Here is a 17,293-nt window from a genome sequence, read left to right as displayed (position 1 = left end):
ATGCCGAAAGTCGAATCTCGAATAGGTAGCTCGCCAGCCGAAAAAAGTTCGCTCTTTGGGCTTTTTTGTAGTCCGACTTGATGGATTTATAAAAACTTCATCTATATCCATAGGGTCCACGATCCTGCGAAACCAAAAAGGTTGAGCGGAGGGAAGATGGTGCTGTTGTTTCTGTTAAAAAACAAGGAAATTGTGGTAAGTTTTCAAATATATAAATTTGACTGTGAGTTATGTTTGGAGTGAGGGTTTTTTTTTAGTAAATTTTTATGTTGAGAATACTTGTTTCTTAAAAAAAAATTGTTACAATCTTTCCAGAAAGATGTTGGGCTTACATGGTTGTGGATGTCATTGAAGGCATCAACCATAAACTGTGTCGGCCACCACCCTTAGATCTCTCTGCTCAGGAGCTGGTAGATGGCGAACCACCCTTGGTGTCTGGTAGGATCGAACCGCTGTCTAACGTGGGAAACATTATTTACACCCCAGAACCACTGTTATATCCATTAAACAATGAGGCAGTCTTGTGTCTAGGACATGTTTTTTAGGCCACTTCTGAGATGGTTGAGTAGATTAATCTCGATCCAAAGAGTTTAACGGAGAAAAATACTAAGACAATTTTCGATTTTCTTCATGTGGCTCAACCGTGCAGCTCGACCGGGAGCACATGTCTTACAAGATATGTTCATAGCTTTCGCTTAACAATGGAATGATTTTCTTTGAATGTTTTAGGTTAGTTCTATTCTATTCCATACTACACATTATCGATTGTCAAAATAATTATAGAATTCTTGTTTGGCTGCAGATGTGAGACCCTTTGGACATGTTAAGGTCATGGATTATATTTTTCAAGTATTGAAGATTAATTGTTCACCAAAAAAGGCTCCCGAAATCGCATGAAGGTATGTCAAGATTGTCTCAAATAGTTAGAGTATATAATGTACACTTGTAGAATCAAGTAGTTACTTAGTATATAATACCCCTATGCTATATAAAAGGTTTGTGATGCTCTCTAATAACCATGGGATAGAGAAATATGTTTACGAACATTTGTGTGGAAGAAAATGAACCTTGTGAAATGTTGGGGATTTGAGTGGTGAAAGTACACACATGGGAAGTAATATGTGAAAATACCAAGTGAAACGAGAAAAAAATTCATTTTTGGGTTGTTGACCCACGAGAAGACACTCCACCCTGCATACATTTTCTTTATTTTATTTCTCGGAATCAAATGGCTTTTTGTATCTTTTCCAACTGCTTTTTTTTTGCTTTTCTTTTTTACGATACAAACTTGTTTTACTAAAAATTCTCATTCTTTGTGTATATGCATGTCATGTGCTACTTTTGGATGATTGAGTATTATGCCTTTTTCCTAGTATGTACACAGAAAAGGTTGGTCTTGATGTTGTAGAAGTAGAGCATTTGATGACTGGTCTTGATTGGCAAGACGTTGTTGAAGGATAGCAATGCTTCAATAACTGGCTTAAAGTGAATGGTTCAAGGAAGGTTGGCCATTGTTTATGTTATCAAGATGCATAATTCTCTATCTTAAATATTCCCTGTCATCTACCATATTTACTTAATATTGATATTTGTTTGCTGATTTTTTTAGGCTTTATCATCATGCATTAGTTACCGAAGATTTTTCTAGCACATTTTGATTTTTTTCGACCAATAATGCTACTGCTTCTTATGCATTAATTGGTGTTTATTCTTCCAACCCCCATTTTCTATGTGTGATAGATGATGATAATCCATGTAAAATGTTCTCAGGCTTTACTGATTTTTCACTCTTAGGATGCTTTATAGATCTACTTGGTGACACTCCCTTTTAACTAATTTATATAACTACTGGATTTTCCTTTTATTAAATTTTTCGTTGTGATTCAATCTTTTATGTGCTTTCTTTTTATATGATTTTCAGGGAACAAGTGATCCATATGTGGTCATTTGGAGGGATTCACAGTCTGCTAAAGCAATATCAAATGGGGGGTAAGCTCTCTTATTAATCTGTTGGACTTCAACATGTCAAATGGGGTGATTTATTTTTTGAAACTTAATATATGTCTCTATTATTTTAATTTCTTTTTGGAGTTATTTTGTGTATCTTAGTCTAATTTCTAATTTGTCTTGGGTTGAGGAAATGTATATAGTAATTTTCTTTTTTCATTTTGGGGAGTGACACGGGGCAAATCATATCGTCCGAGGAGCTTTATCTCTTGATTTGTTTCATCCTATGATACACAAGAGCTTTATCTCTTGACACGGGGCAAAGCATATCATTGTCATTTACTATCACTACCCTCATACCACCATTATCATCACCATGAGATAACATCTACCTCCATTTATTATCTTCACCAGGTTACGCTCACCAACATTTTAACTGCCACCACCACCATAATCATCAACATCGTCAAGTCATGTAACATCCACCACCACCATTAACATGCTCTACCATGGTCGCCACCCTCTACTACTACTACACAATTGCAGTACTATACAAATGGGTTGTAATGTTGGTTGAAAATGTCCTACAACGATAATGAATACCATGGATTTGTAAAGTTGACAAACCACTTTTTTTGGGGTCATAGGAAATCTGATTCTTTAATTAAGGGCATCCAAAAGGTCCCAATGGCAAAGTACACATGGCTCTCAATACAAACGATTAACCATTGGTTGTTGGGAATGGAGTTCCAATGTGATTTGCTACCCAAACTCGTGACACATTCTAACATTGCAATGAACATACAGTCTAGAACTGTAATCTATCTAGGAAAACCCAGGATGGGACATTACAGTGGAGGTGATGTGAACAAAGAAAGCCTCGTTATCTCCGCACTTGGTCAGGGGCTTGTACCGCTGGAAAGAGACTCGAAGGAGCCTGTCGTTCAGTAAAGAGGATGGTTCCAAGGGATTGGGGTAGGGGTGTACAAGACCCGACCCTACCCGCCAACTCGTCTCGGCCCAAGCCTTTAGGGCCGAGTTCAACTCGGTCCGATCATTAAAAGAGACCGGGTTCAGGTTGATTATTGAGTTGTTCAACTTTGGGTAGGGTCGAGTTCGGGTTGGCACTCGGGTCACCCGGGCCGTCCTACATTTATATTTTATAAAATTTTAATTTGTTATAATGATCAAAATGTGATAGATGATGCTCAAATTTATCTTACCATGTGGATGAAATGAAAATGTTTAACATCTACCTTATAAATTAAATAAACGTTGGTCAAAAGATAGACACTTTCATGCTCTAACAAGAGAAAATAATGCATGTGTACTATGCACATATGAGACAAGTGAAGAGAGATCAAACAAAGTGAGTGACGCGTGCATATAGATCAAACAAAATGCAAACCTCTCAAGTACAATAGATTATGCAAGAATTAGATCCTTTCAAATTCCTCGGGCCAACCCGGTCTCGTCCCACATAGGCTCGTCCTAAATTGGACCCGCATATTGTCGGGTTACTTCGGGTCTAGGGACGGATTAAGGTTTATGAATTGACCTGGTCAATATTTAGGGACGTGTTAGGGTTAACCAAAACTCGTCTCAACCCGTCCCTCGTACACCCCTAGATTGGGGTGGAGCTGTTGCCTAGTTTCTTTGCATAAAGCCTAGTTGATGTAGGCACACCAGTTCATGTGCTGCAGCGTTACCCAGTCTTGGGGTCCAATTGAAATGACAAGCTTCAAAGCTCCTAGCCATACTTCATATATCATGGACCACGCTTTTAATTCCTCCCATGCTGTGTTCACCTCTACACGCTTTCACCAGCTTTAAGTTATCAGCATCAAAAATAACTATACTCCACTGCAATCTCCTAGCCATGGTTACCGCGTCTCTCATCACCAGGGCTTCACCAACCAGGGGCGTGGGAGCTGGGGTTGTACAAGCAGAGCCTATGGAGACTCTTCCGTTTACGTCGCGAGCAATCCCTGCAATAGAGTTGAACGAGAGGTTCCTACTCCCAAACAACATCGGTGTTAACCTTCCAAGTGTCTTCAGGTGGAGCTGACCACTTGCACGCTCTTCGACTCAAATTCCTGTGACAGCATTTTTTCTCAAATTGAGAAGAGGAGAAAAAGTGCAAAAATCACACCCTCTATCTCTCTCTCACCAACGGTAGATGACAACCAAACAAGGGTGGATCATGAATCTCTCTTCTATCTCTCTCCCTTGCATCTCTCTCTTCTATCTCTCCACAAACAAACATAGTGTAAAACTAATAAATAAATAAATATGTTTTTGTATATATTGAGCGTGGTGGGCTAATAGGTGGGTCGAGCCCAATCAGAAACAAGTATTATCGAGCCCAATAGTTATTGAGTATTATCAAGTGTCGACCAAAATTTTGAAAAATAATAAATAAAAATTGAAAAGAGTTGCGTCAGTTTAACGCTTCGAAACACAAACTTGAAGAATATAAAACCCTAGCTAGTTAGCGTTGTCTCCTTCACTCTCATTCTCCAAACCGAACCAGTATCCATGGTATGCTCTCTCTCTCTCTCTCTCTCTGTTGGTTACTGTTTCAGAGTGAGTTTCTCTTGTTGTTACTGATTCCATTTGATTCGATTACCACCAGGCTCTTCCGAATCAGCAAACCGTTGATTACCCTAATTTCAAGCTCGTCATCGTCGGTGACGGTGGCACAGGTTAGCTTCTTCACCTTTCTCTCAATCTTTCTCTCCTTCCAAATGCGATCTAGGGTTTGATTTTAATCTTTTTTCTGCGTTGAATATTTGCAGGAAAAACAACCTTCGTGAAGAGGCATCTCACCGGTGAATTCGAGAAGAAATATGAACGTATGTATGATTTGTTCAATTGCGATTAACGATGTGCATCTGTATCTTCGTTCTTGATTAGCTGATTTGTTGTTTTGGAACAGCTACCATTGGTGTGGAGGTTCACCCTTTGGATTTCTTCACAAACTGTGGTAAGATCCGATTCTACTGCTGGGATACTGCTGGACAAGAGAAGTTTGGGGGTCTCAGAGATGGTTACTAGTGAGTCATCTTCTTTGCCCATATACTATGAGAAACCCTAATTCTTGCATGATTAAATCTAGGGCTTAGATTAAGATTTGAGGGGTTCTTCTGTTTGCTAGTTGTGAGTTTTCACCCATGCATTTCTTTTGATGAATTATGGGTTTGGTGCTCATCAGTTATCTGTTCCTATTTTTGGATACCTATATTCTATGATGACTTGAGACAATGAGGTTTCAAGTTCCTTTGCCATGTTTCTGTGTGGACACATAATTTGATTCTCAACATCTTTTACTTGCCTTTATATTTCATCTCTGGACTCATAGTTTAGTATGAAGATTTTTTCATTATCTTTTGCTTTGCCATAACCAGTTTGGAGATCTTCGTTCATGGGGAACACTGGATGATTTTTAATAGGAATTCTAGCACATGTGAACTGCAATGAAGTGTATTTAAGTAATTGCATTGGAAATGTTTGTGTAGTCTTTTCTTATGCTGGGACTAGGATACTAATCACTCACTCACTCACTTTTGTTTATACATCTGTTCACTTCCTGTTTAATGCTTCTAACACTATCATTTTCTGCAGTATCCATGGGCAATGTGCCATTATTATGTTTGATGTTACTGCCCGGCTGACATACAAGAATGTCCCTACCTGGCACCGTGATCTTTGCAGGTTTGTATGTGGTACCTTTTGAACTGTTTTTCTCTAATTATTCTGCGCTAAGTTGTTTATACTAAATTAGAGTCATTCTCTTCACTACTGCTTTTCAGGGTCTGTGAAAACATCCCAATTGTTCTCTGTGGGAACAAGGTTGATGTGAAGAACAGGCAGGTCAAGGCAAAGCAGGTTACTTTCCATCGGAAGAAGAACTTGCAGTACTATGAGATCTCAGCTAAGAGTAACTATAACTTTGAGAAGCCTTTCCTGTACCTTGCCAGGAAACTTGCAGGGTAGGTATTTGGTACCGCTAGTTTCTACTTTCTACATTAGCAGAGCACTTTGAACTTCATATGCTTATTAATTGATGTTTTGCTATTCTTGTCTATTCTGCAGCGATCCCAACTTGCACTTTGTCGAATCTCCCGCATTGGCTCCACCTGAAGTTCAAATTGATTTAGCTGCACAACAACAGTAAGATATCTGCTATAAATTTGGTTAATGTTGTCTCTAACAATGATGTTCCTGATTAAAAATTAGCCTTGCTTTTTTAACTTGGTGTCTTGTCAAAGTCACTTGTCATAAAAATCATGGATTTAGTGTTGGTTGAGTACTGTATTATCTTAGTTTCTTCATAGTATGGCATGTGAACTGAGGGGCATGAGACTGTAAATGTGACTTGGGGCGTATTGGGAATATGCTGTTTTAAATTGGTCTTAGACAGTGAAATCTAATTCACCTGACATCCTCCTTCTCCTCCTCCAACTGAAACATCCAAACAGAAGAATTAGCATCCCCCTGCTCTTCCTCTCCATTCTTTCCCTTTTCATTCCTTACCCACATTTGGTGATGTTTGAAATGAATGAAGTCTGTGAATCTGTTAATTTTTTTTCATTGATGTCTCAACGTATTACTCCTCTCATTTTACTGTAATTGTTCCTTTGTAATTTCTTCTAATTCATGTAATGTTGCTTTTTCAGGCATGAGGCTGAGCTTGCTCAAGCTGCTAGTCAGCCCCTTCCTGATGATGATGACGATGCATTTGATTAAAGCAGGTGCGACTGGATTGTCATCTGAGGTTCTGGGTATTGGCTATGCTACATTATGTATTTGGTGTTTAATTTGACATTTTTCGATGTGGATTTGAGGATGTGAAATCAATCATTTTGGAGGTGTTTTGCATTATTTGAAAACCTCAATTGAATTGAAAGCCGTATCGATATTTTGCCATGGGCATTGTTTAGTGTGTAGTTGCAACTCATCTTTCGTTCTTAGCAGGGTGTGTTTGGTTGTTTCATTATGTTCTGGGTTGTGAACTGTGTTTGTTGAATAGTTGGGGTATGAAGGCTGTGCCAAGTCCGATCCTTTTGAGAGTTTATCTTTACTAGTTTAAATATTTCAATCGTATTTGAACATCAGTTTAATGAAATCTTTGTAGAGCGAGTGGTTAATATTTTTAAGTATCACAGTTTCCCATTGTTGAAATTAGTTTTTTGGTCTTCTCACGATTAACACTTGTGAGATCTTATAATGGATTTTATAACTCGGTTTTACATAATTCTCTAAAATCACATTCTTTTATAAATGAACTCCTGATATAAATTTTCAAATTATAGTTTTTGATAATCAACTGTCAGTTAAGCTCATACGGTGATATATTTAATGGATTGATATCATCAACTGTTAGGATTTGAAAATGAAGTCTTCATAGCCTGGAATGTAACTCATCTTTAAAGGTATCTAATCTATCGAATATTGAGACTTGCCATCTTGACTTACCGACTCTTGCCATCTTGTGTTGATGACCCATTGCTTTTTGGTGGTGTAACAAATGCACCCTGTTTGCCTGTTTAGATATGTCATAACTTTTTGGTGGTGGAACATATGCACCCTATGTTTGCTTGTGCATCTCCTTCATACACAACATTTGAGCTAGTTTCCCCCCAATGCTTGATTTTTTGCTTTGAGGCAACACCTATTATGTTTGACAAGTTAGTTGATTCACCACTGCTTTGACTCCAAGATCCGTTATCTAACCATTGACCTAATTATCGACACGCGAAACAGCCAATCCTAGCCTTGGGGTGCCGCTCTCCCCATAGTAGGCCTTGACTTGTGCAAGTGCATCCCGTTCACAAAATCTAACTATGCTCCACACACACAAAAAAGTTGTGCATGAATAATAAGATGTGAACTTGCAAATATGGTGTCCTTTCTCAGCATCCATAGAGGGTGTACAAGGCGGGCACGAACACAAATATTAGCCCACGAGGTGGGTGATAGGTAACTACTAGTCGTGCTTGCCTCACTGTTGTCCCTACTACCGTTAAGAATTTATAAAAGAAAAATTATGGTGACAAGTTTCATGATTTTGAAAACAATGCTACTTGCAAGAATTACCAGTAGGTAGTCCAAATAACAATCCCAATTATTACTTTTTAATTTCCCCACTTATGTCTACATACCCACGCAAGCAAAGAAATTGCCAGATTGAAGTTATTAGTACTCTCTCCGTTCTTATATAACTAACACTATTTCTAACTGAATTTTGTTCATAATTATCTGTCACTCTACAAAGTTCAAGAGAGCATTAATTATACTTTACCAATTGTACCCTTCATTTATTGATGGTAGGAAAACTGAAAAGTTAGAATTAATAAGAGAGATAAATGATATAATAGGAAGTTAGATTGAAATTTTAATAAAATAAAAACATTGTTATTTCTTAATACTTGTGCAACAACCTTAAAGTATTAGTTATTTAGGAACGGAGTTATTTAGGAACGGAGGGAGTATTTTTTTAAGGGATTAGTTTTCATACCTTTAACAAGTTTTAAAAGATCATTACTAGAACAATTGAATAATATATACCACCGATAAGTGCTAAATTCACCATGTTTTCTATCATTTTTTAGGCACTTGTCTATTGTAATTATGAGAAATTTCTTACAATTTAACTCTCTTTAATTGGAGTACGTAGAAATGTGATATTTAAGTTAGAATGTGTTGATACATGAATCCAATCTCAATTTGTGTTGTAGGGATGAAGATCTAAGGAAATAAGCTAAGATTTGGTGAAGAATGAAGGTTTTGAAGCTTGCTGGAAAAAAATGTACTTAGCACCTTTTCAACAGAGAAAGAAATCATGATTGCTGCCATTTTCGTGCCTAGAGCCCAAAGACAGTGAAAAGTCCTTCAGCATGAAGAAACAAGATGCTAAGCACCCTGTCCAAATCTGCAACATTGTAAAATCGAATTCAGCCACAAAAACATGGCATCACGAATAAGAGAGAAGAAAACTCGAAGAAAGAAGGAGGAATAGAGAGATTGAGAGCTTTGTTACCTTCTGTCGAGCTGGGAATACGACAACGGCACGAATCATCCATTTCTTCTCTTCAACTCTTATAAGCTTAAAAGCTTCCATGGAAATGGATAACTAAACCATTTTTGTGTTGGGATTGAATGCAATCTTTTGACTTCTATGTATTCAACTTGATTCTCATATATGAATTTATGTTTTATGTGATGATTTCAATTGGTTATCTTGCTCTTAATGCTAGTTTTAGATTCATCAACTAGAACTTGATCTCTGATTTGATTTCTTAGTGGAAACTTTGTTCTTGAATCTGAAATAGGTAAACTCATCTCTTGCATTTAAGTTCTAGGAATAGAATTAGTTCATGAGTCAAAGAATACATAAGTTTAATGCTACTTACCTTCTAATTTATTCAAGGAATTGATGGTTGGAAAGTGATTCAATGATCTTTGTCATTAGGGAACTATGATGAAGTTAAAAAATGGTGTTATAAAATCAATCATAAGTCATGATTTGTATGTGAAATCATAGAATACGGCGGAGTTTATTGATGAACCCCGATTTCAACCGTTTTCTCAACTTGTTTACATTCCTTTTTTACTATCGTTTATTTTGCTTTTCTATGTTGATCGATAATCAAAACAACCCTCAATCAACTATTAATCCATTATTCAAGTAATTCAACTAGAGAACGGCGTTGTATTTTCAATCCTCTGAGGACGATGAACCCTTTACTACAGTTGAATCTTGAAGAAAATATGATTGGTAAAAGTGTCTTTCAACAACCACCAAAGCCATTAAATAATAATGTTACAATAAATATTAAAAATATATGAAATTTCTTAGACGTAAAGTTTAAATTAAATAAATACGAAAGTAGAAAAAATTAGAATGATGAGATTGAAATATTAAATCGAAAAATTAGACCGATGTAAGAGCATCTACATCCATCATACTCACTAAAATATCTACACTTCATTTTTTACAATTTCCCATAAGCCACATCCATCTACAATATTTTACTAACTTTTTACTTCAACCCAACAACTTTTAAAAGTTTCTATAGTGGATCCCACCATCAATTTCACATTTATATATTTTATTATTTATATCCATTATAATTAATTATATTTGCAACTTAAATATGATGTAGGTAGATGCTCTTAATGGTAGGTGCTTGTAATAAATACAAGCTCACTTTTCAAGTCTAGTGTGGAGTATCTATTCCCACATACTCATCTTTGCCATGTTGGAATTGAATATGTACTCCAACGGTAATAGATACTCATATGAGTATGTATTAACATTAGATACTACCATTGGAGATGCTCTAAGTATTTTTATTGGGATATGTAGTGAACTGCATCTTTAGAATAAATAGCTCAATTTAAATCATGAAATTTGATTTCGACTTCCCATCTTCCAAAGTAAGTCTTTATCAAATTCACTAAATCAGTTTGATACACATGGAATGTAATCTTGCTTTTTAATTGTTCAAGGACATTAAACCCAAAAAAAAAATGTGCACTTCATTGAAGGTGTTATATCCCTTTGGGTTCATGCCTATCTATTACCGAAATTGTATCACGACCTGAGATTAAATGAATATGCGTATTTTGTAAATATACTTCAGTTCAATTGCTATTTCTCTCAATACCTGAAATTTCAATAACAAAAATCATTGTTTGCATGGCTTCTTGTTCTGTTATATTCCCAGTTTATTAGTAAAGAGCTTTTACTCTTCGCACACCTTTGAAACAAGTAAAAAAAAAATGCATAATGATAATTGTTGTGACTAGAAATAGAAGGTTTCGTTATTCTAAAGATATACAGAACATGAACTCAAATAAATTACAAACTCAACTTACGAGCCAAATATTGGTACTAAATCAAAAAACAAAAATTGTAACCCATGTGCACTTGACAGCCAACTCAGATAGGTGCCCTTGACAACCAGCTGAGATAAATAACATGTTTGAATACACTTTCAATCCTCAAAATCCCTAAACGTGAAGGAAAAAAAACATTGGGTTTCCAGACACCCTGAACAAACACGAGCAAATCTGTATGAATTAGGACAAGATAATCTCATGCACTAAGCGCTAAATTTCTTAGTAAATAGATGACAGCAATTATATCAACTTAGGATAATACTATCAACATTCTCATAACACGAGTAAATCTCTTTTTTTACGCTAGCAGCTGCATTTGTATGCAAATGTTGTATATTTTAAATACCTTTTTGGCATTATATAGCAGGTCCAAAGATGATATAGCAGCATGGTTAAATTTGTTTGACAATGACGAGGATTTTTTGCGCCTTATTACATGACAAGGCATTACACTATGATTAATGTACCCGGCCTACCTTGTAGGAAAAGGTCTTTGTTTATGTTTTTGTTATTGTCGTCATTGTTATATAATGTCAATTGAAGGGTTAGCACTGATGTTTGAACTGTAAATACTAAATAGAGAGCCATGATTCATATTAAGAAAACAAGTCAGACTTTATATGTGAAATGCAGGTAAACAAATTCAGTATGCATCTAAGTTACTTGTTCGTATCATCTTATGATACCTTTCCAATAGCCTTTTGATATATGCAAGTCAAAGCTTAATTAGCTGCAGTAATAAAAAGAGTCTTAAGAGTATAAACAGAAAAAAAAATCTGCGTAACAAGAATAACTAACCTAGATGAATTTTAGAATATATTTACAAGTACAGGGTTTTATTCATCAATATCGAGGCTACAAGCTAAAGTTTAAAAAAAAAATCTGATAGCAAAAAGTTACTTACCAGGAAAGCAATGGCATCTAATTAGACAGTGGTGAACTCTACAAGCATCATTATTAATTGGAGAGAAAAACAGAATGAACTCAGCCTCAATGAAAAAATAAATTAACAAAATAATGCGGTGTCAGAATCCAAATCAATAGAAAAAAGACAAACTGAGAATCTTTGATAATGGAATAAAAAAGTGAAGTCAGACATTTTGAGCATCTGAAGAGATATCTACATGCACAGAAACTGCTCAAGCGAGAAAAATGAAAAGCAGATATTTGGAGACACAAGTGCATGCTTATTTGTGTTTCTTAAACAATAATTAGATGCGGTAAATTTTCAACATAAAATCCAAAACTGATCCTACAAGTGTTAAACAATTTTCATCCAGTACCTGCCAACAATATCGTGAGGCCACGAAGGGGGCTTGCTTCAGAAGCATGTACACCTTTTCCTGTGGACCGGAACACATGGCAGCAAAAGAAAATTCAAAAAAACTCAACCTTAATTTCAAAATAATTTACCATAGCAAGACATAGGTATAATAACACTTACTCACGCAACCTATCTAACATACAATTGCCTTAACTATTTACAAGAGCTACCCTAACCTTTTTCTAAATTGTACATAGATAAAAAAAAAAAGTTACCATAAATTAAAGACATATTAGTCAATAATGATAAGAAGTCATAGAAACAAATGCACATTCACCAAAATATACAACAAAAAAGAAAAAAACATAACAAGAGAGGTCACAGAGATGCGAAAACAGAGGGCTGTGGAGGGTAGAATACAGTCAGTAATACACCACACAAACAAACATTAAAAAAAATGGAAGAACGGGATAGAAGAGAGACAACCAAACCAATGGATAATGGATTGGGAAATGAAGACCGATGTTTGAAAAATTGGACCGGACTTGTCGACTCCATTGGACAACCAGTGAACTAGTCAGGTCAAAAATTCAGATGGCAAAGAAATTAGTAGAGAACCGGTCAACCTAGTCTAAAAACGGTTGAAACCAATTAAAAACAACGCTAAAGAACAGGATTGTAGTCTTTTTAAATTTTTCAAAATCTATATTCAATACAAAACAATTCTCAAGAAATAGAAAGAACAAATATATAATATTTCTGTAAAAGTGAGCACCATTTAACCTATTATTATTTCTTTTTCTTACAAAATACAATAAGGCCTATTTATATTAATTTAAAGATTTATATATCTTGATATTTTTAAATTCACGTTGGTTAGTCAATTGAAATATTATGATATTAAAAACATATATTTAATTATTAACAGATAACTGTGGCCGAACAAAAAAACTCTAAATCAATGCCTTCTCCGATTCAAACACCGGTCTAATTTTTAAAACATTCGTGAAGATGATGCATTTCACGAACAAAGGAGAGTGGGAGACTTAGGGTAAAAACCCTAAGAGGAGTGGGTGCACTATAGAAATGACCAAAGAACCCTTAAGAACTATGTGGGTCACACAAAAATGGGGACGGAGTATGGTTTTTACCCATCAAACAAAGTAACAGTGATTTAGAGTCGCACTGTACAGCCCTTAAATCACTTGGAGATCACCTGACACCATGTGGCAGCACAATTAACAACCCTAATAACACTGTTACATCCTAGCATAACTTGCTTTTCAACTTACATGATAAAGTGTTATAGTCACACGAAGATAATTGACACAGCATGCAAACTAGTGAAATAAACAGCAGTTATCTGATCATATGTACTAAAGAGGATCTTCCATGTAAGTGCTGTGTCCGCAGATTTAAAAAAGCTCATGTTCTGACATGACATGACGAGAGTTCAAAGCAGACCTGAAACAAACTATATTATTAGGAAACAGAGCAAACAGTAGTCAGAAATTTCTTATCTCTGCAAGAAAATCATTGGTAGATGTCACCAATTAATTTGCGGAGAGAAAAGAGGCAAACCTAGCCATTGTATTTAGCCATTGGAAGCAAGGCAAGCAAGCCTCCTACCCTGGCCCTGGAAAATTATGTTGATTCATCAATAACAATCAAACGGTGGAAAAGCTCATGCTACAATTAGACAGCTAATAAAACTTTGCCAAATTAAACAATATCTTAGTTTTAATCGTAGTTTTGTGAAGTAGGTGTCAAAGTCATAATCATCAAGTTGTTAATCATTGCTGGGAAATTAAATGATAAACATAAGCAGTATAAATAAATTAAAGAGACAAGCAGACGAATCTCTCATAGCTATGAATCACTGGGGGTATGCAAGCTAAACTTTAAATATTGAAAAGGACATAAAAACATAAATTAACACTACAAGTCCTAATAAACTAAAAGAAGACAAATAAACAAAGTGCCATATAACTTGATCAGTTCATAATAACTGTAGCATCATAGTTTCCATAATACAGAATGAATAACATAGGATGACTCAGAAGAATATCTTCTCTAGCACAAAACCAAATAATGCTGTACATAAATTTTTTAAACAATTGTACGACAACCTATCCTGTCTAAACATTTAGAAATGCTGACTAGATACTAATTTCTTTATCCCCATCAAATGCTCATCATTTGAAATATTGAGTGAAATACGAAGATTAGTCAATAATCCTTCTTGTTCCCAACTTAAAGGACCAGAAGTATACATTGCCTCTAACGTACTGTAATAAGCATGCAACTCTAACCTATGAATTCTTTCGGGTACAACCTCTTTCGGAGAATCGGTGCATCCTTTGTCCCCATCCACATTTCCAACATCTACAGATTCCGCATCACTACAAAGTTCATCTTCATACTGGGAAGGACCTGCTAATGTATCACTGAAAAATTTATTTGAACTACAACTTGTCACACTACAACTGCCAACTGAACTCAGACCACCACAAGAGTAATCTGGTTCTTCAATTCTTTCAAAAAGAGTGTCCTCCCTAATTTCATAATATTGTTTGATATTATGAGTAAAGGAAGAATGCAAGTATTTTTCACCCATATTATTTTGTGGGTAAGCAATAGCATCTACCTTTTCCAGCAATGGGGCTGTGGTTGGTGCTCTGATTCTGTCACACTCACCCATATTGACAACAAGCCTCCTTTTCCTGGGATAATCCTCAGCAAGAGAGGAGCCATAAGGGAACACTCTCTTCACTGTTGGGGTTAGATGAGGCTCCAGGAGATCACTGGCATCTGATCCTGGTAAACAAGAATTTCTAGCTTGTTGCACTTCAGGCATCACCGTATAGTTGTTTGAAATCAAATTCCGCCTAGTCTTCCCTGCTGCAGATTCACCTAGGGCCTGTGAAAAGCACCAGAAAATATAAGGACACGGAGTGGAAACAAATTTCAGAGTAATCATGGCAAATAAAAACTTTCTCCATTTAGAAGCAATTAGCAATATCAATAATAACATGTAAAACGATATAAATGGGTTGGAATTCGGTTATAATCTAACAAACACTACACAAATGCCAAAACTTTAACAATACTTGATAAAAGGAATAAAATAAAAATAAGATAATAATCAACGATTGACACTTATAAAAGAAAGTCGAAATTTACCACTGGGTTAAGGATCCCTTGGGTCCATTGATCATCTTGCCAAAATTGGCGTATCCTCATGTCAACTTTGTGCACCTTAAACTCCTTGCAAGACAACCACAACCTAACCAAGTAAAAGTCTTGGCCTATGGACTTCAAAACAGTAGCAGCTCTCCATGAACCAGCATCATAAACCTCCGCAAAATCATTAGATTTCCAGCTCCCAGTGCCTTGAATAAGAGGGGGGCATGGTCTGATGGCCTTCCTTTGAACCCTATCAACACTGGCCTCCTCACTTGTCATGCTAGAACAGTCATACTGGATACTGTAAGTGCGCCCATTACCAGAAATAATTCGAGCACAACGCCATTCCACAGGAAGCCCTTCGTTTTTGCCTAGGATCTCCACCTTACTTCCCTTCTTGAATCTCATTGTGACTACTTCAAATCAATTCAAACTCCAACCTGTGACATTCATGAACATTATTAGTCCCCACGAAACAAAATCTCACAATTATTAACATTCGGTACACATATAGGGTTACAGATTTATTGTTTGTTTTCACAACTTCAAGAAATCCTTCCAGTACAATTGTAAACTATAACCCTAGAAGCTAAAAAACAATCATCACTCAAATCAACATGTGTTAATGGAATGAAAATTTACAAGAGAACAATTTACTAACCAAAAACAATAATTTATTGGAGCGGAAAACTCAACGGAAATTGGCTACTGAATGTAAATAGCTACAAATACTGAATTTCTTTGCCCCAAATACAAATGAAACTAGGGTTATTCGAAAGGTGATTCAAAATCCAGAACGGGTACAATACACAGAAAGGCAAACGAATCAAAATAAGCATAGAATCAGGAACTAGAAAGCGATAAAACGAAATCGAAATCGAAATTCAAACACGTCGCGAATTGAAGAAATTGGAAAACGTAAATCGCAAAAGATAGCATCAAACAGAACAGATGAAGAAGATGAACACTGACCTTTTCGACGGTGATCAACGATTGCAGAATCGCAGCGAGTCTCTTTGCCTCGTTTTAAAGGAACGAGGGTTTCCGAGACTCGGTGATCAACCACAAGCAACCTAGCGATGAGGGTTTCCGAGACTCGATGAACAACAACAAGAGAAGAGTGAAAAGAGAAATCCGAATTTTTGGTTTGCGGGTGAAGAAAACAATTTGAAGGGGAAATAAATATAAATATAAATATAATTAGAAGAAGTGCGGCGTTGGTGAACAGCTACATGGGCGATGGGCCTATTGCACCCTTGGTGCCAAAGTAATAGGTTATAAGCCCATCCCAATCAATTTTTGAAATAAAAATATTTTAAAATCAAAAAATATGTTTCTTGACCAAAAAATTAAGAGGTTGAAATATATTTATCTTTTATTTGAATTTCCGTTGCACGGTGGTTAAGTCTCTTTTCCTCTCATAGCTAATCTGACCTATTGTATTAGGACTGTATTATACATTGATAGTATAAACTTATGTAATACATTATAAATTTATTGATTGTTTGGTGATAATCGTATATTGTATAATTTATCCATCAATCAACTCATATATAATAAAATGATGAATTATTTAATTCATTATATAGATGATGAATAATGTCGAATATGATGATGACATATAAGCTATTTTAAATTGTTTAATCAACTACCACAACCACCACCACCACCGTTGTTGTCGTCATTACCATTGTTGGTGTTGTCATTGCCACCATCACCACAACTAATTACATCACTGCCTCACAATCCCCTCCACCACCACCACCAGTCTACTGCCACCACCATTACGACCACAACTACCACCCAACACCCTGCCATCATCAATGTCATCTCTATCACCATCATCCACCACCGTCCACAAAATATATGATTGCACTAATTTAAATTATATGATAATATCACGTCTAGTACAATACAACATACCAAATAAGCCCTTAATATGGTTGAGGTAATATATTTCCGATGGACTCCTGGAACTTCCATTAGTCT

General features: G+C 36.0%; 2 protein-coding genes across 19 annotated transcripts; one reads left to right on the top strand and one right to left on the bottom strand.

Moving 5' to 3' along the window:
* The first annotated feature begins 4,374 nt into the window (after positions 1-4,374).
* LOC130727403 (GTP-binding nuclear protein Ran1A) lies at positions 4,375-6,889 on the top strand. The gene is made up of 8 exons (XM_057578529.1): positions 4,375-4,488; positions 4,583-4,652; positions 4,746-4,802; positions 4,886-5,003; positions 5,572-5,661; positions 5,760-5,939; positions 6,043-6,120; positions 6,627-6,889. Exons 1-8 carry the CDS (start codon positions 4,486-4,488, stop codon positions 6,694-6,696), a joined length of 666 nt encoding a protein of 221 aa, XP_057434512.1. The 5' UTR covers positions 4,375-4,485; the 3' UTR covers positions 6,697-6,889.
* Positions 6,890-10,739: 3,850 nt separating this feature from the next.
* On the bottom strand, positions 10,740-16,462 carry LOC130727401 (uncharacterized). Of its 18 annotated transcripts, none has more exons than XR_009015270.1 (7): positions 16,277-16,462; positions 15,302-15,744; positions 14,431-15,038; positions 12,138-13,754; positions 11,759-11,796; positions 11,541-11,584; positions 10,740-11,005 (listed from the first exon to the last, which is right to left on the bottom strand). XR_009015270.1 is itself a non-coding variant. In XM_057578523.1 (5 exons), the coding sequence occupies exons 2-4, from the start codon at positions 15,710-15,712 to the stop codon at positions 13,700-13,702; spliced, it is 1,074 nt and encodes a 357-aa protein (XP_057434506.1). In that variant the 5' UTR covers positions 15,713-15,744; positions 16,277-16,462; the 3' UTR covers positions 10,740-13,592. The 18 variants fall into 18 exon arrangements, 6 of the variants coding, with proteins under 6 accessions (XP_057434506.1, XP_057434505.1, XP_057434511.1 ...); XR_009015269.1 differs by having other exon boundaries at positions 10,740-11,584; positions 12,138-12,197; positions 13,411-13,754; XR_009015272.1 differs by lacking the exon at positions 11,541-11,584 and having other exon boundaries at positions 12,138-12,197; positions 13,411-13,754.
* Between the last annotated feature and the right edge of the window lie 831 nt (positions 16,463-17,293).

Source organism: Lotus japonicus, chromosome 1 (assembly GCF_012489685.1).
Source record: "Lotus japonicus ecotype B-129 chromosome 1, LjGifu_v1.2".
Taxonomy (NCBI): domain Eukaryota; kingdom Viridiplantae; phylum Streptophyta; class Magnoliopsida; order Fabales; family Fabaceae; genus Lotus; species Lotus japonicus.
This window is presented reverse-complemented; position numbering and strand designations above follow the sequence as displayed.